At 36.7% G+C, this 23,347-nt stretch overlaps 1 protein-coding gene across 1 annotated transcript in view; it reads left to right on the top strand.

Moving 5' to 3' along the window:
- The window catches only part of GRK4 (G protein-coupled receptor kinase 4), a 178,461-nt gene that overhangs the window by 141,934 nt on the left and 13,180 nt on the right, over positions 1-23,347 (top strand). The window contains exons 10-13 of the mRNA XM_044682299.1: positions 6,272-6,309; positions 9,401-9,490; positions 16,099-16,307; positions 21,997-22,134. Coding sequence (XP_044538234.1) covers positions 6,272-6,309; positions 9,401-9,490; positions 16,099-16,307; positions 21,997-22,134 — 475 coding nt within the window. The remainder of the gene's footprint in view (positions 1-6,271; positions 6,310-9,400; positions 9,491-16,098; positions 16,308-21,996; positions 22,135-23,347) is intronic.

Raw genomic sequence — 23,347 nt, 5'->3', positions numbered from 1 at the left:
CCTCTGATGATGGGCAATGCACCCTCTTCTGACTGAGCCTAGGCTTTCATAGGCTTTAACCACAAGCTCCCCTCCCCTTCCTCCTTTCCCTGTCTGCCCCTCAGAAACTGGTAAGCCAGACTTACAATCTAAGGTTTTACCCAATTAGAAAACAGTACAACCACAACTTATAACCCCTGTAGCATGCTGGGGCTTACTCAGGGGTACAGCCTAGCAAAAGCAGGGGGATTCATGGTTAGGGGTTTCTGAGGATGACACACTTGTCAGTATGCTTAGAAATCACACAATGTTCAGTTAGGGGCTTTTGAGAAACATATTCTAAGAGTAATACATGGGCAGCTGGGTAGCTCAGTGGAGTGAGAGTCAGGCCTAGAGACAGGAGGTCCTGGGTTCAAATCCGGCCTCAGACACTTCCCAGCTGTGTGACCCTGGACAAGTCACTTGACCCCCATTGCCCACCCTTACTACTCTTCCACCTAGGAGCCAATATGCAGAAGTTAAGGGTTAAAAAAAAATTTTTTTTTTAAAGAATAATACATAGCCCACTCCTCACATTGGGGCTGGAGGTTAAGATTTAGAAATTATCTGCTTAGTAGTCAGTTAACAAGCATTTATTAAGCATCTACTATGTGCAAGCCATTGTGTTAAGCACGAGGGATACAGAAAGGGCAAAAACAGTCCCAAAGCTCAAGGAGCTTGAAAATCTAATGAAAGATGGTCCCTGAGGCCTGACCAATGAGTGTCTGGAGAAGAGGAGAAAGGGGCGGAGCTTTAGGATTTAGACTCAGAGACTGGAAGAAAAATAAGGAGAACAAACCGAGAAAAAGCCTAAATAGGAATGGAGAAGAATTGGCAAGAATATTCGGTGGTTAGCAAGCATTTATTAAGTGCCTACTCTATGTCAAGTGGTGCACTGAGCAGTGGGGTACAAAGGAAGGTAAACGGGTAGTCCTGGCCTCAATTCACAGAGGACGACGGCATGCAGACAGCTATGCATAGACAGGATCTATGAGAAAGTCAACAGAATGAAGGCACAGAATTAAAATGAAAAGGTGCTAGGAATGACTTCCCATAGAAGGTAGCTATTTAGCTGGAACTTTAAGGATGCCAGGATCTGAGAGAGCACATTCAGGGGGTGGGGAAGGGCCACTGATAATGTCAAGAGCCAAGAGATGGGCTGTCCTAATTAAGAAATGGCAAGGAAGCCAGTGTTGCTGGACTGAAGAAAACTTGGTGGTGGAAGGGTTGGGGGGGCGGGGGGGCATGTAAGATGTCAGATTAGGAAAGTAGGAGGGGACCAGATTTTGAAGGGTTTTGAGTGCCAGAGGATTTTGCATTTGATCCTGGAGGCCCTGGAATTGATTGTGCTGGGGCTTGACATGGTGGGACACTTTAGCAAAATTACTTTGGAGGTTGAATGGAGGATTGTCTGGAATAGGGCGGCGAGACTTATATAAGGTAGACCAAGCAGCAGAATATTTCAGCAGTCTAGAGCTACATTAAAGTGGTGGCAGGTGGAAAAGTCTACATTTAGAGATGTCAGGAACCGACTCCAGAAGTGAGCAGTGCTCAACCCCAAGCACTTCATTAAATGGAGGTTCTGGAAAGGAACTGAGCATTGGGAAAAAAGAGCCAGCGACAGGAGCAGAAACATCTACAGGGATGTACCAGTAGACTATGGTAGAAAAGTCCATTTAGGAGTGGAGCCAGGTGCAAAGAGAAAATGAAAATAATGCTACCTATCTCACAAAGTAGTTGTAGAGCACTGTGTAATTCTTAAAGCTCTATTTAAATGTAAACAATTGTTACAGAAATTACAGCTATCTTTTGCTTTAACATTTTAGCACATAAATTCAATGTGTATGTACATAAATTAAAATATGCATTTAAAAGTATATCAAATATATTCCAATCCCCAACTTATAGAAATCTAAAGGAATAAACTTTGTATCTTGTCCTAAACATAAAATTGGCCCATGCTATACCAGAGTATGTAAGCAGTTCTAGAGGCTGAGAACAATTAACAGACAATCTCCTGTTTTCAGTTCTCAGAAATGTGAATTTTGTAACCATTAGCTAATGATACTGCAAGTGCATTAAAAAAAAGACAATAATTTCCTAAATCATGCTTTCATTAACTTAAATCAGTTTCTTTAATTGTATTAGGGATTCCAAGATACAGAGTTAATGGCTTTCATGAGGGTTGTGTCTATCAATAAGTAGACTTTACTATTCAACACTGGTATTTCTTAGTATGCTTAAAGGGTAATTCCAAGAAAAAATATTTTTAATTATAAGCAGCCTTTAAGTTTATGTAGTCACATCACGGGCACAAAATAATAATAACAAATCTATACCTTAGAAGAAAGTTATAAATATAAAGAGAAAAGCCAGATTTGATCCCAGAATCCAAATCTTTGCATGTTTCCAGTACCCTGAATTTTCAGATTTTAATGACCAAACACAAAAACATGTGTTTGGTTTCTGGCCTCCAATAAAGAGACAGCAGCTATTCCAATCTTATTTTGTGGATTTTTTTATGCATTCCTTGGCTCATATGAATTAAAGTTGGCACCTAATTCATTCTGACTTTAAAAAATTTAAAACATAATATTAAAAGTTATTAAAATGAATATACTTGCTGAGTATACTTTGAATTGTTTCTGTTTCTCTTGCACTCTTAGACATAGTTGAAAGAAATCTTTCGGTACTTCAAAGAGGATAAAAATTGGATGGTTGTAATCACTCACCAGTGGTACTAAAATCAACTTTACCAACTAATGTCAGTTACTTTAAGGTTCGTGTGGCCTACCATATGTCAGGTGTTTAAAAGGGATATGAATTTTTTAAATTGTATTTCTTTGTAAAAGACATTAATCACCAAAACTTGTTCAAATGAAGCACGCAACAAGAATGAAGGTTCCATTTTGTGCATCCAGACATTATATATATCACCCAACTACCATTGAATCTGTGATTGAATCATTGAGTTTTGAGTGGTGGTTGTTGTTTTATCTGTAAACAATAGGAGACAGTAAAAGCTATTAGTCTACTTTAGTTTAACCTTTGCCACAACAGCCCTTTAATACTTTATCCAGATTCTCATCATCATAAAATCACAATCCATAGCAAAATCTACAAAGTCTACTTGTATTATAGTGAGGATAATCCCAGATTCTGAATTAGAGAATTCTAGTTCAAAACTCTTTGCCATTTGTACAGCCTCTGTGATTTGGGCAAATCCTTTTACTTCCCTAGACTTCAACTTCCTCTTCTATAGAATAAAGGGATTGAATTAAGTGACTTCTGAAGGCTCTTTAGTTTAAAATCTATAACCCTACAATTAGCAACATCTAAGGTAATTAGACCAAGTTGCCTCCAAAATCTCTGTGATCCTAACTAATTGTTAAATCAAACCCCTTTTTTCTGCTTTAGTTGAAAAAAAGTTTGTTTTTATCTGAAACTTTTAACAAACCTCTAGCTATATAGTACTCACTTTATTTGCATGAGCCTCCATAAATATTTCTCAAGGTTTGAAGTAATTAGCAAACAATTGTAGACTTATTAAATATAAAAGATATTTTAATATCTCTATGATAGACTTCGGAACTTTTGAAACTAAATACATAAAAATATATCTTTTATCAATAATAATTTATTTGGGCATTTATTACTACTATTTATATTATGAAGAAAAGAATGAGACAGTAGAAGTCTTGAAAGATCAGAAAAGCAAGAAAAGATGGGCAGAGTGGGGAGAAGGAGGGTGACTTTTTACCTGAAAGAAAGAATAGTAATATGCAATGAGTTTTTTAATCCAAAGAAAAGGTTGCCTTAATGAATAAATTTTGTAACTATTATTAAATTCGAATCTATCTGCCTCATTCTTCTTTAGCTCCACAAAAAAGGGAAATAATGGCATAAAGAGCCAAAAAGGGAATGCTCGGTTGCATGTTCAAATAATGTAGTTGTCTTGTGTAAACTGCTATGATCATTAGTTCACCATGAGCCAAATAACCTAAGATCAGCTTTTTTCTCTGATGCTGAGAAAATTGCTTCCGCCAACATGTGTTTATACAAATATTTGTCAGCGTCAACCACCTAAAACTAAGTCGCTAGATCCAAGAACCCCATGTGGATTTTGGATGATTCTTACTTGGGTTTGATTTCATAAAAATTAACAAATGTAAACTTGTGGCATAGTTCTGTTTCCATGTGTCATCCTGTTTAGGAAAGCTACTCAATCTGATAAGTAACTAAAACTGCCCTAAGAATTGGTCAACATGATATATAAACCTAAATGATAAACTCTCAGAGGTAGTTTAAATTTTTGTCTTTCAGAAGGAACCTAATATTTTTACATGGTGAAATATGGTTTAAGTCATGAAAAAGTTTGATTTGAGATGGGGAGGGGAGAGAATATTTACATTAATTTTTGTCATTGGGTAAGATTTTGCCATCTCACCCAGAAATGGTGAAATTCATGGATCTCATATCTAATAAGTGAGTTGAATTGTAGAATGAAAAACAGATATCTTCCTCACTGTAGAAGGAGCATTGGGTTGTTGTGCAAAAGAGACATCTGCATAGAATGGAAATAGTTGGATTTGGATGTGGCAGATCCATGTTTGAATCTCATTTTTGTCCTGTCACTAGTCATTTTTGATCACCACATATTCTTATTTTTAAACTTGATTTATATGTATTTATTTGCAAGTTGTCTTCCCCATTGGGTAGTAAGTTCCTTGAGGGAAGGAACTATCTCTTGCTTCTTTTTGTATTCCCAGCACTTAAAGCATAGTCTGGCATGTGGAAGACACTTAATAAATGTTTATTTAGTCACTGTCTCCAATCTGTCTTCCATCCACTAGCCAGAGGGATTCTCCTAAAAGCATAGGTCTAATCATTAGTAAACTCAGGTTTGACGCTTGTTTACCTTTAGGATCAGATATATTAACTCCTCTGTTTGGCATTTAAAGGCCCTCCTAATGTGTAGCCAGTCTGCCTTATCAGCCTGATGACACATCAACTCTCCCCTTCATGCACACTTTAGTTCTGCCAAACTGGTCTTGGTCCTTACAAGAGGCTAGGGCATCCACACAAGCAAACTCCCCTGTCTGAAATGCACTCCCATTTCACCTTCCCTCTGAAGATCGCTTGTTTTCTTTCAAAGCTCAATTTAAATTCCACCTCCTATAACTGGACAATCCTGATCTACCTCCCCACAAAAATTGCCTTCTGTTTATTTTTTCAGGCTTGGCATATTCTTTTGTATATACATTACCTCTTGTAGCCATAACAGCAACAACAAAAATGATAGTACCTATCATTTACAGAATGCTGGAAGGCATAACAGAGTGCTTTAGCAGCAGCATCTCATTTGAGCCTCATAACCACCCTGTGAGATTAATGATCACATTCTCTCTCTTAGAGATGAGGTCACATGGTTTGCACAGTCCCAAAGCTAGTCTATGTCTGAGGTGTGGCTTGAACCATCTTGTCAACTTATGTAATATAAACTCTGCTAGGGAAGAAACTTTAATTTTTATCTTTCTATCCCCAGAACATAGATTGATTAATTCAATGACACTTCTAAAATAAGTTTCTTTTTCTGGTTCAGAAATGTCATTGAAAACTATTTAATTTCACCTGATAGTAGAATGCTTATCTAATTATGATAAATCTTATCTATCATAAATTTATTTCTCTAATAAGAGCCCGATTTCTCTGAGATGCCAAATTTGAAGTCAAACATTTAACATTTCAGACCAGATGAAATCTTTTTTTCATCTTTTCCTCAGGCTAAAAAGATTTACTTTTTTCCCTTTTTTACAATGTCTTCCAATCTTCTGATTGTCATCCTTGTTTTATTCAATTTAGATTGTTAAAATTAAGAGTACTGAACATGTGCTTTCTCTTCGTTGACCCTGCCCCTCTGCTCAGAGCTTCTCAGCCTCTCAGACCATCAAAAAAAAAAAAACTTTAAAAACTAAAAATTAAAGCATTTTGTAGAGTTACCTCAAGAAGCATTGGAAGGCCCTCAAGAGGCTTCACCGTTGACCCAGGTGGCCACACAAACCAGGAAAAATGAGACAGCAGATAAGGGGAAACTACTGTATTCTAACAACATTAAGTAGTCATAAGTTGGTTGGCTTCTTTTCTGTTTGTACTATTTTTTTGTTGTAGAACCTTTGAAGCAAATATGACGTTTAATGTTTTGTAACTAGAGGTTACAATTTTGCTTGTATTTAAATTTGTTATTTCTTTATAGGGATTTGAAGCCTGAAAACATTCTGCTGGATGATCGTGGTAAGTGATAGCATGCCTTCAACCTTTAAACATTAACATTTATTAACAGAATCCTGATTCACATCTTGTTAGCCAATTAAAAAGTAATAGAACACCGTGGCCAGTGTAGTGACCAATCACTACTCCAGTTCAGTGATCATGAAGCATGCTTTAAGAGAGATGGTGGATGAGAGGGGCATATAAAATGAGACCAACATTTTCAGACACCACCAGGGTGTGATTCATTTTACTTGACTCTGCGTGTGGCCAGGGTAGACTTTTATTTTTTAGTTGTAATGTTACAAGGGGAATAGGAGTTAAGTGATAAATGAAAAAGAATTCAGTGAAACACTAAATAAATCTGAAAGATGTTTAGAAAGAGACATATGAGCAAGGCAGGATTACTACTCCCATATTATCTATATTATAAAAATTCATTGTTTCATATACAAATTTTTTTTGGTCTTGTATATGAAAATGTCTGTGCAATTAAAAACACTAGGAAATATAAACATCAAATGTAACTTCTAATTTGAACTAATCACACATTCTCTCCCCATCCCACTAAGAAAAGAATAAAAGAAAAGGAAGAAAGGGGAAATAACTGAAGAGCCCAACTAGAGAAGGGAAGAAATTTTAACAATTGGTACACAACCACATAGCTCTGATGTTTCTTGGTGTGTTATATCCTGTCTACTCCTCTGTTCCCCATCCACCACCACCTCAGCACTGACTAGTCCCCATACTTGCTGGGCCATTGAAATGGGGTTAAGGCTCTTTCCCACCCTTGCTCTTACCCTATTGTTGACCCATGCCCTTGCCTTTACGGCATGGCACATGAACCAATACAGATAGCTCTGAAAGAGATTGGGGGACGAACCCTCAATGGAATAGGGGATGTGGGGGAGGCAGTGTCTCCTATATGTTGGGTGGATATCCCCAACTTGAGGAAAGGGTCCTCTATCCTATCATCACCCATGCAGTGGGTACAATGGGCACCCAGAATTGAACAAAAACCCTAACTCAGAGGACTCATGAAAAATCGCACTCTGATACTACCACCTTTGTGACCTTGGACAAGACACTCAACAGTTTCCTCATGTGTGAAATGAGGGCAGTAGACTAGATAAGTAGCCTCTAACATCCTTTCCAATCCTAAACTAATATAGTTTTGTGATGCAATGTACCTATTTCAAATGTCTGACCAGGGATAAATACAGTGGGATTGTCACCTTCTAATTTCTGAAAATTAGATCTCTCTTTATACAACTTAAGCTTTCTTGGCTGCCATATTGTTCCCTCATCTCACTGAGCTTGCTGTCCACTAAAATCCTAGGTTGTTCTAAGACTAATTACTGTCTAACCATGCCTCCTGCATGGCTACCTTGCACTCCTGAAAATGATTTTAGCCCAGGTGTAAAACATTTAATATTGTAATGACATATTGCCCAACCTGATGTTTTAGACCATCAAGATATATTTTTTTAAACCCTTACCTTCTGTCTTGGAGCCAAGGCAAAAGAGTGGTAAGAGCTAGGCAATGAGGGTCAAGTAACTTGCCCAGGGTCACACAGGTAGGAAGTATCTGAGACCAGATTTGAACCTAGGACCTCCCATCTCTAGGCCTGACTCTCAATCCACTGAGCTACCCAGCTGCCCCTTGTCAAGATATTTTTGGCTCCTCATTCTTTTATGTTTTCATAGCTCTCCTTCCTGGCTTTGTTTCATCTGCAAACTTGATAAGCATGCCAGTCTTCTTTATTCAGTTCAAATCCCATCTCTACTAACAACACTTGGAATCTTGAGCACTTGACTTCATTTTCTTTATTAAAAAGTTAATCTTATTTTGTATGTGCATACCACATTCAAGAATTTGTTTCCTTTCATTTTGGCCAGGCAGTATAGAAAGATTTACTTAAGTGTATAGAGACCAAAAAAAAGGTTGAGAACCCTTGCTTTTAATACAACTATAAATTATAAATTTGGAAGTCTACAGAAGGACTTAAGAAAATTTGCCAAAAGGTTTCAAAATGCAGCAGCCTATGACCAATTAGAAAGTAACTATTCAGAGAGATGATGTAAGGTAGAAATCCCCCTTCAGCAGCCTATTTTAGCCACCAGTATAGTCTTAGTTGGGGCAGCTGGGTGGCTCAGTGGATTGAGAGCCAGGCCTAGAGACTGGAGGTCCTAGGTTGGACACTTCCAGCTGTGTGACCTTGGGCAAGTCACTTGACCCCTATTGCCCACCCTTACCACTCCTGAGCCAAGGACGGTCCCTAGCCCGGATGAAAAAGGAGGAGGGTTGGGCGTGGGGCTAGCAACCCCACCCTGTAAAAACTACATCTGCTAAAGAAACTGCAACCTAAAGTAGGGGCGGCTGGGCTAGCTCAGTGGATTGAGAGCCAGGCCTAGAGCTGAAAGGTCCTAGGTTCAAACCCAGGCTCAGGACACTTCCCAGCTGGGTGACCCTGAGCAACTGTGTGACCCATTGCCTACTGGTTGTGGCCCTATGCTCCTAGAATGGAGTCCCAGGATAAAAAAAAAAAAATAGTCTTAGTTGTATGTAATATAAATAAATAAAATACTATCCCAGGTTTCTTTTTCACCTATCTCAAAGGAGAATAGTCTCATAATTAATTTCATATTTCATAAATAATTACATAATTTCCTTATTTCTATATTGTATGTAAGCTATTTGTATTTACTGACCAAAAGGATTAATTGGTCAGCCATATTGCTGATAAGCTGAATATATACCTTTGACTCCCTTATAACCTATTCATCTTCTGTCAGTGAGCAAATAAACACTGTTTATGTTTCTTGAAGCATTTGTATACATGGTTAAGGAGGATCATGATCAATGGCTAGGCATAATTTGATTTCTTGTTGGTAATGAAATGGAATTGATAACATTTTTGATCAATGTCAAGATATGTCATGTGATTGTGAATGTAAATATTTCAGAGTATGAGTCAATCTCAGTGGGTTTCTGTTTTGTTTTTTTTTATGTGGTTTTTTAAAGTCAAAACCTTGATTTGTGGTTTTTCTTTTCAATATTGATATTTTGTTTCATTTACATGTTTGTTTTGTTTTTTTTTTTTAACATAAACAGGGCATATACGGATCTCAGATCTTGGGCTAGCTATGCAAATCCCAGATGGAGAAACAATCCGAGGAAGAGTGGGAACGGTTGGCTACATGGGTACGTGAGATGGGCATAATTCTCTAGAACTGCCTTCACATACATTCTGTGCTAACAGAGACTGTTGCTTTGTTCGTGCCTTTAACTTTGTACCCCTAGAAGTTATTACAGTGACCCACACAGAAATATTTAATTGTTTGTGGGGCAGGAGGAGAGACAGAAAACCACATGTGTAAGGCTGGTCAGACCACTGATACCATCTCCAGCATCACCACTTCTCTTGAGACTATGATGGAGATAACCTAGATGGAGAGTCTAAGAGCCCTTGAAATAGTCTTGCCACCTAGATCGCCAGCCCTGCTTCTTGCCCTGCCTTCACCACCAACAGTGAGAGGAGAGTTCTCTGTGAAGAAGCCAAATTATCCTCAGCACCACCAGTATCACCAGCTGATCCTCCTCAGCAACCCCAGAAGGGAATGTTCCTGACAAACTATAGTCCTTGGCCCTTTCAAGTGTGATTCACCTTCAGAAATGGAAATAGTTTTGTCAATATAAATAATTGTAAAGAAGATGAATTGTTATCTGCTTAGACCATCTCGGGCAAACTTTTTAAAGAGGGGGCCAAAGGAAAGGAAATGCTCTTCTGTCAGTCTGTTTCTAAGGCAACTCTTTCGAAGTTCCATCGTATTGTATCCTACTCATTGTATTTGTCAAATTAGGAAAAATGTCCTGTGGCCAAATAGAACATTTCAGGGGGCCGCATCTGGCCCACAGGCTGTAGTTTACCCATCAATGAGCCTTAGACTCTTCCCTAAACACCAAGATAATTGCATTTTACACATGGTTGAAGCTTTCTGTAGGTGTAGGCTCCCTTGTACATGAATGTAAGCTCTCTTAAAGCAGGAGTTATCCCTGATTATTTTTCTTGTATCCACGGCACTTAATATATTGCTTTGCAGAGTATTAAATACTTTTTTATTTATTCATTTATTGATAGTTTCAGAAGAATTTCAAAAGGTAGAATCATCAAATCTGATTGTTGAAGGGATCCCAGCAGCCATCTAATCCATGTCTACATGACAAGAATCCCCATTACAGCATGCTAACAAGGGAGCCTGCAGACCTCCACGGAGAAAGAATGTAACACCAGTCAAGGCAGTCCAGTTCACTTTTGGATGTTTCTAATTGTTAGGAAGTTGTTCCTGATACCTTTCCTAAATTAGCCACTTTTCAACTTCTGCTCCTGGGTTGGAAGAGAAGTCTAATCCTTCTTCTGTATGACAGGCCTTCAAATTCATGAAATTTGTTTTTTTCCAAACTGCACTCCTGACTCTGAACCATTTCCCTGTTTTCAACTTTCTTTTATGTGTTTCTTCTCCCTTTAGAATATAAGTTCTTTAAGTGCAAGGGCTATCTTTCTGCTTATATTTGTATTCGCAGTGCTTAGTACATAGTAAGTGTTTAATAAGTGCTTGATGGTTTAAATGCTTGTTGACTTCTGGACTTTTTAAACTGTGGTTCCTAGATGAAACACAGTAACACAGATGTGATCTGATGAGGCCAAAGGACTGCAGCTATCACTTCCCAATTTCAAGAAATTATATTTGCTCTTAATGCAGTCCAAGATCACATTAGCTTTTTTGGTTACCCTCTTCAAACAGCTGCTTACAGTTCACAGTTTCTCAGAAGAACTGTTATTTAGCCATGTCTTCCTTAGCTTATATTTGTGAAGTTGACTTTTTAAATGTTTACATGTATACCACCGCCAGAGAAAGAACTGAAAAATAGAAATAAGCAAGACATAATTTTATATATGCGTATTTTTTTTTGTCCAATGATGCCTTTTCATGCAAATTAAAATAACACTGAGGTACCACTTCACAGATTGGCTAATTTGACAGAAAAGGATAACAATAAATGTTGGAGGAGATACAGGAAAATTGAGATACTGTTGATGGAGTTGCAATCTGATCTAACTCTGGATTTTCCATTCTGGAAAGCAATTTGGAACTGTGCTTACCTTTTGATCCATCAATACCATCACTAGGTCTGTTTCCTAAAGAGATTTTAAAGGGTAGGGGAGGGGCAGGGAGACTTGTTTGTAGAAAAATATTTATAGCAGCTCTTTTGTGGTAGTAAGGCATTGGAAGTTGAGAGGTTGTCCATCAATTGGGGAATGGCTAAACAAGTTGTGGTATATGATAATGATGGAATACTATTGTGCTATAAGAAATGACAATTCTGAGATATCACCTCACATTTTAAGACTGCTTAAAATGACAAAAGGGCAAAGTGACAAATGTTAGAAAAAATTTGGAAAAACAGGAGCACTATTGCACTGTTGGTAGAGCTGTGAACTAATCCAACCATTTTGGAGAGCAATTTGGAATTATCCCAGAGAGCTGTAAAATGTCTATAGCCTTAGATAGGTTTGTTTCTCAAGGAGATCAGAAAAAGAAGAAAAGAACCTATATGTTCTATAATATTTAGAACAGCTCCCTTGGTGGTGGCAAAAAATTGGAAATTGAGAGGTTGTCCATCAATTAGGTAAACAAATTGTGGTATGTGATTATGATGGATTACTACTGTGCCATAAGAAATGATGGAACAGACTGATTTTTTTTTGAAAACTTGGAAAGAACTACAGGAGATAATAAACAGCAAATGAGAACTAGGAGAACAATGATATACAGCCACAGAATTAATGCTAGAAGAATAAACTGTGAATGTTACCTCCAGAAAGTGAACAGAAAGGTGAAATATGAAAGACTTAATTTATGTGTACATGTTGACCACGTTGAGGATATCTTTTGTAATACGAGGAGGGTAGAGAGGGGCTTGGACATGTGGATCAGAATTATTATGGAGATATGAGAAAAGTAAGTTAAACATATTGGAGATTTGTAATTTCATTTGCATACTATCTTTTTCTTTGTATATAGAAATGACTTTCTTTTAGAATTTTAAAATTTGGAATTATTTTTTTAAAAAGAAATGACAAGCAGGATGATTTCAGAAAAATCTGGAAAGACATGAACTGATGCAGTAAAGTTATTAGCAAAACCAGAACAGTGACAGCACATAGCGACAACAATACTTTTTTAAATGTTATTTGTTTGCTACTTAAAAATTTTCGGTTTACTCCCTGTTTCTCTCCTCATTAGAGAAGGGATCATTTAACCAAAAAAAGGATATAAAAATAATTATGTCTTGCTTGTTTTTATCTATCAGTTCTCTGGAGGTGGGCATACACAAGGCATTCTTCAAAAAGTATTTCTTTGCTCTATTTAATATTCTCTTGGTTCTGCTCATTTCACTCTTCACAATTTCATGCAGATATTTTTATTTTTTAAATGAGCCTGCTCAACATTTCTTACAGTACAGTAGTGTTTTGTCACAACTTATTTAGCCATTCCCCAATTGATGATCATTCCTTCAATTTCCGGAGAGCTGCTTTAAATATTTTAGAGCATATAGGTTCTTTTCCATTTCCCCTTTATCATCAGGAAATAAACCTATTGTTGGTATTCCCAAGGCAAGAGGTAGATGCATATTTAAAACTCTTTGAGCATAATTCCAGATTGCTCTTCAAAATGATTGGATTGATTCACATTGTATTAGTGTCCCCATTTTTCCACATCCCCTCCAACATTTCCCATCATATACTTTGTTGCCTGACCTCTATGACAGCAATATTTCTTCATGAACAACTATGAAGGACTTAGTTATTCTCAGACATGCAGTGATCCAAAACAATCCTGGAATCTCATTACAAAAAATGCCATCTACCCTCCAAGGAAGAACTGAAGGAGTCCAAATGCAGACTGAAACATGCTATTTCTTTTTCTTCTTTTTTTCATTTGAGATCTCCTCTACAAAATGATTAATATGTAAAAATGTTTTACGTGCTATCATCTCAGAGAAGACAGGGAAGAGAATTGGTGGCAGGAGGCAAGGAGTCAGAAGGAGGAAAATAATTTGGAATTCAAAACTTTAAAAAATAAATGTTAAAAGTAATAGGGGGAAAGATAAAAATAAAAAATTTATATGAATTGATTCAAAGTAAAGTGAACAAAACCAGAAAACATTGTACATGATAACAGCAATATTGTATGATGATCAACTCTGAATGATTTGACTATTATCAGCCATGCAAGGATCCAGGACAGTTTCAAGGGACTTGTGATGAAAAAGACTTATCCACTACCACAGAAAGAACTGATGGAGTCTGAATACAGATTGAAGCGTACCATTCTTCACTTTATTTCTTCCGTGAATTTTTCTCCAAAGTGAGCGATACGTATCTTCTTTCACAACATGATGAACGTGGAAATGTGTATTATATGATGGCACATGTACAACCTATATCATATTATCTGCTTTCTTGAGGAAGGGAAGGAGCAGGAAGGAGGAAGAGAACATGGATCACAAAATGTCAGAAAACAATTATTAAAAAATTGTATCAATGTTAAAAAAGAGAAAGATTAACATGGTCAAAGCATTCCTCCTAACTCCTACCCAATTTTCAGCAGTTACTAACTGTGTGTCTAAATTAAACCAGAGCCCCAGTGGCATAGACCGGGGGAATCAAATGATGCCTTCTATAATGAAGGGAGAAAGGGAGTTTCTTGGATATTTTAAGGTAACAAATAAATTTAGATTAAAAAAACATCTCTAATTTCCTCTTGTGAAATTTGGCCCTTTTAGATGCTGGATCTATCATCCAGTGTGTTAGCTGTCTCTCAAAGCTTAATATCATTTGCAAATTTTTGCAAATTTTTTTTTTTTTATATTTTTAAACCCTTAACTTCTGTGTATTAGTTCCTTGGTGGAAGAGTGGTAAGGGTAGGCAGTGGGGGTCAAGTGACTTAAGGTCACACAGCTGGGAAGTGTCTGAGGCCAGATTTGAACCTAGGACCTCCCGTCTCTAGGCCTGGCTCTCAATCCACTGAGCTACCCAGCTGCCCCCATCATTTGCAAATTTTGATGAACATATGCCATCTGTGTCAACATATGCCACCTGTTCCAGTGGTTGATAAAAATGTTAAAACAGTTCCTCAGAGTTCCCTCCAGTTCCACTGGAGACCCTTAGTCCCATTAGCATTGAACCATTTGCAACCCCTTTGAATCCAACCAGTTCTGAACCTATCTCACTATATTTTTATCTGATCCTTATCTTTCTTCTCCGTAAGAATTAAATGAGATGTTTTCCTTTGTTTTCTTTTTTCCCAGAATGTTTTCCACAATTTAGGTGAACTATATTTCTCTCGTTCCCTTGATGTATAGGATCTAAAGTTTGACTGCTCATATTTAAAGAAAAGGAGATATTTAGGTTAGAACAAAGATGACTTTTAAATTCTCCAGAGACTCTCACTTTATATAGTATCCTCACTAAAGCTTCACAAATTTGGAAATCATTAATCTTCTCAAAGACAATTAGTAATCCAACTGAAGAATTTAAATGATCTTATGTCCATATTAGGTGCATGTTAGATGACCAGAGTAAGCTCTACTTCTGGGCAGTTTTCAGTGTATGAAATTTCGAATCTCACAAAGCCTCAGAATGAGGGCTAAAAATCCCAGGCTCATCAGGATGGTTCTTGCTGGCTACCAGTTTTGAGTGGGCTGGATGTTGGTGAGCAAGCTGAAAGTCATTTAACAAACATTTAGAAAGCACGTGGGTGCCCAGTACTATGCTTGAACTGGAAGAGAGACACATTAGAAATCAGAACCAGATAAGTTGGTACACAAACATAATCTTACATTTTACCTGAGAACATCCCAGCATCAGGTGTTTCATAATACTAGATTGGTGTCATGTTCTTTGAATATTAATAAGATTCTGTTATTTTATTTGGAATTTCTCAACATTCTGTAATGCCTCATTGTGGTATGGAGGAATAACTTTTGGTGCTTTGGCATATTGATTCTTCTAATCTGGAAAGGTTTGAGGAACAGTTCTAGTGAAAGAGTGCATGGCTGTCATTTAAAGACAAATCTAATTAAGTCTAGGGAGGTCTTATTATCTGGGTTAGCTGCACAAGGATGAATTTGGTGTTTTTTTTTTTTTTTTTTTCTTAAACCCTTACCTTCCGTCTTGGAGTCAATACTGTGTATTGGCTCCAAGGCAGAAGAGAGGTAAGGGTAGGCAATGGGGGTCAAGTGACTTGCCCAGGGTCACACAACTGGGAAGTGTCTGAGGGCAGATTTGAACCTAGGACCTCCCGTCTCTAGGCCTGGCTCTCAATCCACTGAGCTACCCAGCTGCCCCCATGGTGTTTTGTTTTTTGAGGGGTTTTTTTAAGCCCTTACCTTCTAATTTAGCATCACTTCTAAGACAGAAGAGCGTAGGCAATGGCAGTTAAGTGACTTGCTCAGGGTCACACAATGTCCGAGGCCAGATATGAACCCAGATCCTCCCAACTCCAGGCCTGGCACTCTATCCACTGTGCTACCTAGCTGCCCCACAGTGATGAATATTTGTAACTCACTGAAGCTCTCAGAGACACTTACCAGCTTGTAAAGGGATTACCCTTGTTGTAGTGCAAGGAATAGCCCACATAGAAGAAAACACAGATCCTTTTAAATATAGAAATATTTTGAATTGGTTATGAGAATCTTAAATTATGTTTTTGTAATTAAAGCATTTTTCTGTTTCCATTATGTAGCTCCAGAAGTTATCAATAATGAAAACTATACGTTTAGTCCTGATTGGTGGGGACTTGGCTGCCTAATTTATGAAATGATTCAGGGACAATCACCATTCAGGAAACGCAAAGAGAAAGTCAAACGTGAGGAGGTAGATCGCAGAGTGAAGGAAGACCAAGAAGTGTACTCCGAGAAGTTTTCAGAGGAGGCACAGTCTATCTGCAGGATGGTGGGTGAAGATATATAGAGGTTTGGAAAATAAATTTCTAACATGTTTTAAAGAATTATAACTATATAGTTTTATTTTTTTAATTCAGTGTTATTTTTTCAGTTCCAAATTCTCTCCCCTTCCTTCTTCCTTCACTGAGAAGGCAAGAAAAATAAAGCCCATTACAAATATATGGTCATGCATAAAAATTGTCATATTAGCTATGTCAAGAAAGAAAGAAAGACAAAGAAAAGAAAATATGCTTTGGTCTGCACTTCTCTGTCTTAAGGTGGATTAGCATAAATTTCATCATGAGTCCTTTGGGATTGTGGTTGGTCATTGTGTTGAATCATAATTTCTGCAACCTTTCTCCATTTGATGGGCATTGTTTGCCACCACAGATAAAAAGGCTGCTATAAATATTTCTTGTAGAAATGAATACTTCTCTTTGATCTTTTTGGGGTATTGATCCAATAATAATATTGCTGAGCCAAAGAGTATTCCCAGTTTAATAGTTTTTTGGCCATAATTCCACATTGGTCTCCTGAACAGTATATAAGTCCAGCAGCAGTGCATTAAAGAAGCTGTTTTCACACAACTCTACTAGCATTTATTATTTTCCTTTTTTATCGACTTGGTACCTCAGAGTTGTTTCAATTTACATTTCTCTAACTATTGGTGTTTTGGAGCATTTTTTTTCCTCACTTGATTATGGATAGCTCAGATTTCTTCCTCTAAAAACTGCCTTTTCTTATCCTTTGAGCATCTACCAATTGGAGAATGACTCTTGTTCTTATAAATTTGACTCAGTTCCCATAATATTTGGAAAATGAGACCTTTATCAGAGAAAATTACTACAAAGACTTCCCACTCCCACCCCCCAACTTCCTTTTTCCCTTTTAATTTTAGCTACATTGGTCTTGCTTGTGTAGAAACTTTTTAATTTTATGTAATTAAAATTGCCCATTTACTTCCTGTGAACCTCTCTGTCTTTTGTTTGGTCATGACTTTCTTCCCTTCCATAGAGCTAACAAGTAATTTCTTCCTTTCTCCTTTAATTTGCTTTTTATGTCTAAGTCATATATCCAATTGGAACTTCGCTTGATATACAGTGTGAGATATTGGTCTACACCTAATTTCAACTTTACAGTTTTCCCAATGGTTTTGTCACATGACAAGTTCTTGTCTCTGTAGCAGGGTTCTTTGGATTTACCAAACACTAGATTACTGAGTTCATTTGCTTTATTTATTTGTTTTTGTTTGTTTATTTTAAAGAACCCTACCTTCCATCAATTTTGTGTGTTGGTTCTAAGGCAGAAGAGTGGTAAGGGCTAGGCAATGGAGGGTAAGTGACTTGCCCAGGGTCACATAGCTAGGAAGTGTCTGAGGCCAGTTTTGAACCTAAGACCTCCTGTCTCTAGGCCTGGCACTCAATCCCCTAAGCTACCCAGCTGCCCCCTCATTTGCTTTTTTAGATTGTGTACTTACTACCTAATTTCTTCTAGTGATCATCTGTCTTACCCAGTACGAGATTATTTTGACAGTTATGGTTTTGTAGTATAGTTTGAGATCACATGCTGCTATACCTCCTTCCTCTACATTTTTTTAAATCAAGTCCCTTGACATTTTTTACTTTTTGTTCCTACAGATGAGTTTTATTTTTTCTCCCTTTATAAAGTAGTCCTTTGGTAGTTTAGTTTTGCCATTTTTACTCTATTGGCTCAGCCTACTCATGAGCAATAAATATTTCTCCTATTATTTATATCTGCATTTATTATAGTGTTTTGTTATTGTATCCATAAAGTTTCTGTGTGTGTCTTGGCAGGTATACTCCCAGGTATTTTATGCTATCTGTAGTTACTTTAAATAGAATTTCTCTTTTTATCTCTTCCTGCTTTGGTTAGTTGATAGTACTTAGAAATGCAGATGATTTGTGTGGATTTGTTTTTATATCCTACAACTTTGCTAAATTGTTAATTGTTTTATTATTTTTTTAGTTGACTCTCTGGGATACTTTAATATATCACTTGCAGAAATTGGTAGTGTGGTTCTTTTTTGCTTATACTTCTTCCTTTAATTTATTTTTCTTGTCTTAATGTTATAAGCATTTCCAGTTCAATATTGAAAATAACAGTAATAATGTATAGTCTTGCTTCATTTCTTATCTTATTGAAAGGCTTCCAGCTTGTTCCCCATTAGAGATAATGCTGGATCTTGGTTTTATATAGTTAATACTTATCATTTTATATGGTAGTTTTCATTGGCACATGTTCAAGGCAAATATTTGACTATAAATAGCCAAATAATCAACATTCACTATGTGTATAATTCCACAATTGAGAACAAAAAAAATTATATTTGAATACTATTCACCTTTTAGAAGAAAAGCCAAGTGTCAAAACAAAACCATCTCAGATATATCAGTAACTCTAATTCTATTGGAGTTTGAGTTTTCTTTAAAATCTGTATTTCAATTACAGATATTCAAAAAGCTTAAATGTTTTAAATAGCCAAATGCCTTAGCTTAATAGACCCTTATTTATCAACATACTAGTAATAATGTTAATAGTTATGTATATAATCATATATTTTAAATGATATATACTATCTTATTCAATACTAATAACAATCCTCTGAGTTATGTAGGATAGGTATTATTCGCATTTTATATATTAGTAAACTGAAGTTGAAACAGTACAAAGTATAAAATAAAGAGGTGTGACTAAATGATTTCTAATGATCCTTCCAGCTATAACATTCTAGGATTCTTTCCCAAAGCATACAGAATTCAGATCTACTGCTGCTTTTTTTTTTTTTTTAAACCCTTACCTTCCTTTTTGGAGTCAATACTGTGTATTGGCTCCAAAGCAGAAGAGTGGTAAGGATGGGCAATGGGGTCAAGTGACTTGCCCAGGGTCACGCAGCTGGAAGTGTCTGAGGGAAAATTTGAACCTAGGACCTCCCGTCTCTAGGCCTGGCTCTCAATCCATTGAGCTACCCCCTAGACCTACTGCTTCTTTTTTTTGCTTTTCTATAATATTTTAAAGTATCAACAAAGATTGATTTCATCACAGTCACATAGTGTTAGAGCTAGATGGGATCTAAGAGGTCGTAGAGTCACCCACATTTCATAGATAAGAAAACAAAGGCTAAGAGAATTTATTTGCTACAGGTCACACATTTGGTAATTGACAGAGCTGGAATTCGAAGCCAGATTTTCATGACACTATGGCCAGGGATCTTCCTAAAACAACATACTTCTTAGCTCAGCTTTATTAAAGTTAAAAGAAGCAACAAGCCTTTATTATCTCAGCCTACTGCTGTCCTTCCCTCTATCCCTGAAAAAAAATTTTTAACCTTCAACAAATATATACAGTCCAGCAAAACAAATTCCCACATTAGCTGTGACCAGTAAATATATGTGAATCATTTTGCATTTTGAAGTCCATCATTTCTCTGGCAAAAGGTAGGTATTATATTTCATCTTCAGTCCTCAGGGCTTATGATTTATCATCCATTTGATCAGTGTTCCAAAGTTTTTCAAAGTTATTGATCTTTATAGTATTAGGATATAAATTGTTCTGCTTACTTAATTCTGCATCATTTCTTAGAGATCTTCCCAGTTTCTCCTAACTCTCTATTCCAATTCATTCCTACACCATATTTTGTTAGATAATCCCTCTTTTTAAAAATTGAACAATTTTGGTTACTGCCTGTCCAGAAGATGTAATTCACAAATGGAATTAAATATGGAACAAAACACTTGACTGACAGGCAAAACTATGATTTTTTTCTTTGTCTCCAATTTTATTTACTAACTTCCCTAATAAATGAAATGAGTATTTATTATTTGCTCTTTGTCCTGTCCTCTACCACAACATAGGCTGAGCATTACCTATATGGCACAGTTTTGAGGACTGCCATGCTAAAGGGGCAAAATAAACCAGTCCAGGTTAAAAGCATCATTTTTCAGACTAGAAATGACACTCCAAAGGCACAGTCCAAATATGAGACCACAGTTTCATCAAAGTGAAACCCCTGTGGTTGAGAAGCAGTTTGAGATGAAGAAATCAAAGATTTTCCAAAATTGGGGTAAAAATTCAAAACTACTTGTAGGCAGAGCAAATTGGGAAAGAAATGAAGAAATGGTTATGTTAGGAAGAGCGGCAGGTCGCATGTAATAGATGAGTATCCATTTTTGTATAGAGGTATGGGAGGAGAGAAGCTCCCAATGGGATAATACCAAGATTCCCCAATGCCCACCCAGCATGAAGCTAGTCAAGGGGACATTGGCTCAAGTTGATTTCCTCCCAAGGATATTTCTGCCCAGGTTACCATTGACTGCAAGGACTTATTTATTATAAGTACAGCAGTGTTTAAATTTTATATATATATATATATACTCACTTCCTTAAAGGAAACTTGCATTTACCTAAAAGGTATGAGTCTAGATTCTAGCATATCTCTCCAGAGGAAATCCAGATAAGTTCTAGGTCCATTCCTCAAATCACATGAGAAAGGGTTAATGTTTTTATCCCTCTAAAAGACTTGTCCCAGAATTTCTTTCCATGGTGTTATTATCTACAAAGATATAGGGAGCTTTCCTATCTTTGGGGGGGGGGCTTTAATAAGATACATGGATTGATATAGAATTCCAAGGGGATACTTTCTAAATATAAATAATATGACTTAGCACTAGCTACTTTTAACTTGAGGGTGAGATACTGGTTTCTCCCTCTGTCTCTTCTATTCAAACTGGGAAAACAGGTTGGGGCCAATAGTGAACATCACACCAGTTCTCATTACCACTCTCTTCTAACTGAGTCCACTAGAGTCCCTGAGGGATTCAGTGTCCAAAGATTAGAAAATACACTTAATGCCGACCACTACCTTTTTATGCCTATATGCGTACAAGAATGACTATGTCTTCTAGCTTCTCTTTCCCACAAATCCTAAAACCAATTCTAAAAAATGTTACCAAACTGATAAACACTAAGACAGTATCTATTTGGCCATTTCTCCAGTCTGATATCTCTATGGCCATACTCTCCAAGTTGCAGCCTAGGAGCCAGTGCGTTAAACTAGCAGAATTTGATTTGCCTAAATTCTTCTAATACAGACTTACCCCTTAAGATTTAAAGCACCTTCAGGCAAAGAATAAAAATGATAGTTTTTTTCTTCTTTTCATTTTTCTTCCTTTTTTTAGTCTAACCTACATAGTCTAGCCTGCATTTTAGCATTCTACTTCTCTTAACTATTAACTTGAAATAAAGTCAAACACAACTATTGCATCATAAAGGCAAAGAGGCTTTTCAGTTATTCACAAGTCTAAATTTTAAAACATTAAATGTATTTTCTATTTAGAGGATCTATTTAAATATGTTTATAAACAAGCTTATTTGTTTACAATTGGTATCCCAGAAGTACTTAACAGTTTCTCTTCAGTGGTATGAACATTCCCCACATATTTTAGCACTTTTGCTTCATTTAGCAAACTGTATAGATAATACTTCAGCTTAGCAGCTACCTGAAATATTAAAATTTCAAATTAGTAGAGCCTAAATCAATAATGTTTGACACACTTTGAAATTTTATTTTTTTGTAAAGATGCTTTATTCAGTTATATTTATCTTGGAGGATTTTTCTGAGACAAAGTACCTTTAATTTTAACTTGAAGAATTAAATTGATCCTCTTCCTTTCTTTTAACAGTTACTTGCAAAAGATCCAAGAAAACGATTGGGCTGCAAAGGAGAGGGAGCTGCTGGTGTAAAGCTGCATCCTTTTTTCAAGGGCATTAACTTCAAGAGACTGGAAGCAAACATGTTAGACCCCCCTTTTTCCCCTGATGTAAGTATAAAGCCTTGTTCAGAACCACCAGTCATCCATGAACATAAATACGACACTGAATTGAAAACAGACCTCTTCCTTTATGTAGACTGCTCCTCAAAAAAGAAATCTTTCCATTGGGAAAAAAGCGTACATTAGGAAACACCCACACAATTTTGCCATATTAAAATGTTATATTCACACACACACACACACACACACACACACACACACATCTATTTATTTTTTTTGTTTGTTTGTTTGTTTGTTTTTTTTTAAACCCTTGTACTTCGGTGTATTGTCTCATAGGTGGAAGGTTGGTAAGGGTGGGCAATGGGGGTCAAGTGACTTGCCCAGGGTCACACAGCTGGGAAGTGGCTGAGGCCGGGTTTGAACCTAGGACCTCCTGTCTCTAGGCCTGACTCTCACTCCACTGAGCTACCCAGCTGCCCCCACATCTATTTATTTTGAAAGTTTTAAAAATTCAGATACTTTTTTTTTCATCCTGCCAATACCATTTTGTCTTTATCACTGTTATCATTATTTTCCCTCTGAGCCAAAAACAAATATGTTCATGTCCTTACCAATGCAAATTGCAGGAGAAGGTAATGACCTGAATTGGTAAGGAGGGGTTTCCTCAACTGGAAGTTCCTCATATTAAACAAGTCCCTATTAATAATAATAGCTAATATTTAAGTAGTATTTTAAAATTTGTATAGTACTTGACCTACATTATCACTAAGGTAGAATTTACTCCTTTTTAACACTAATGAGATCACACACATCAATTAAAGCAAAGAAAAATTTCGACACTTAAAACTAAAAGCTTAGATATTTCTACTTCATATTTCATCATGTTTTCTCTACCTTTGTTATTAATGTTCCTTAGCATTCTAAAGACTTTTCATATAGCAAAAGAAATAAAGCATGATGTTCTGCATTTAAAAATCAGCTCCATCAATGACACAATTTGGTCTTTTTAGGTATTCCTAAAGTTTGATCTTTTTATATTTTTTTCTTTTCTTTTATTTAATAAAATTTTAAAGCCAAAATGAGGGCTTCCAAGATGGTTAAGCCCTTAGTATAGAATATGATTGCCTTTGAAGAGTAAAATATGAGTGCCCAAAATGCTATCAGCAAAGGCAGGATCATTGGGTGAAGTTTGAGTTTGAGGCCTGAAGCTCAAACACAGTTTGATGTGCTCATTGACCTCAGGGAAGTCTCTGGCCTTTTG

This window comes from Gracilinanus agilis, chromosome 6 (assembly GCF_016433145.1).
Source record: "Gracilinanus agilis isolate LMUSP501 chromosome 6, AgileGrace, whole genome shotgun sequence".
NCBI lineage: Eukaryota > Metazoa > Chordata > Mammalia > Didelphimorphia > Didelphidae > Gracilinanus > Gracilinanus agilis.
The sequence above is the reverse complement of the archived record's forward strand: the minus strand, read 5'-3'. Positions and strand labels throughout refer to the sequence as shown.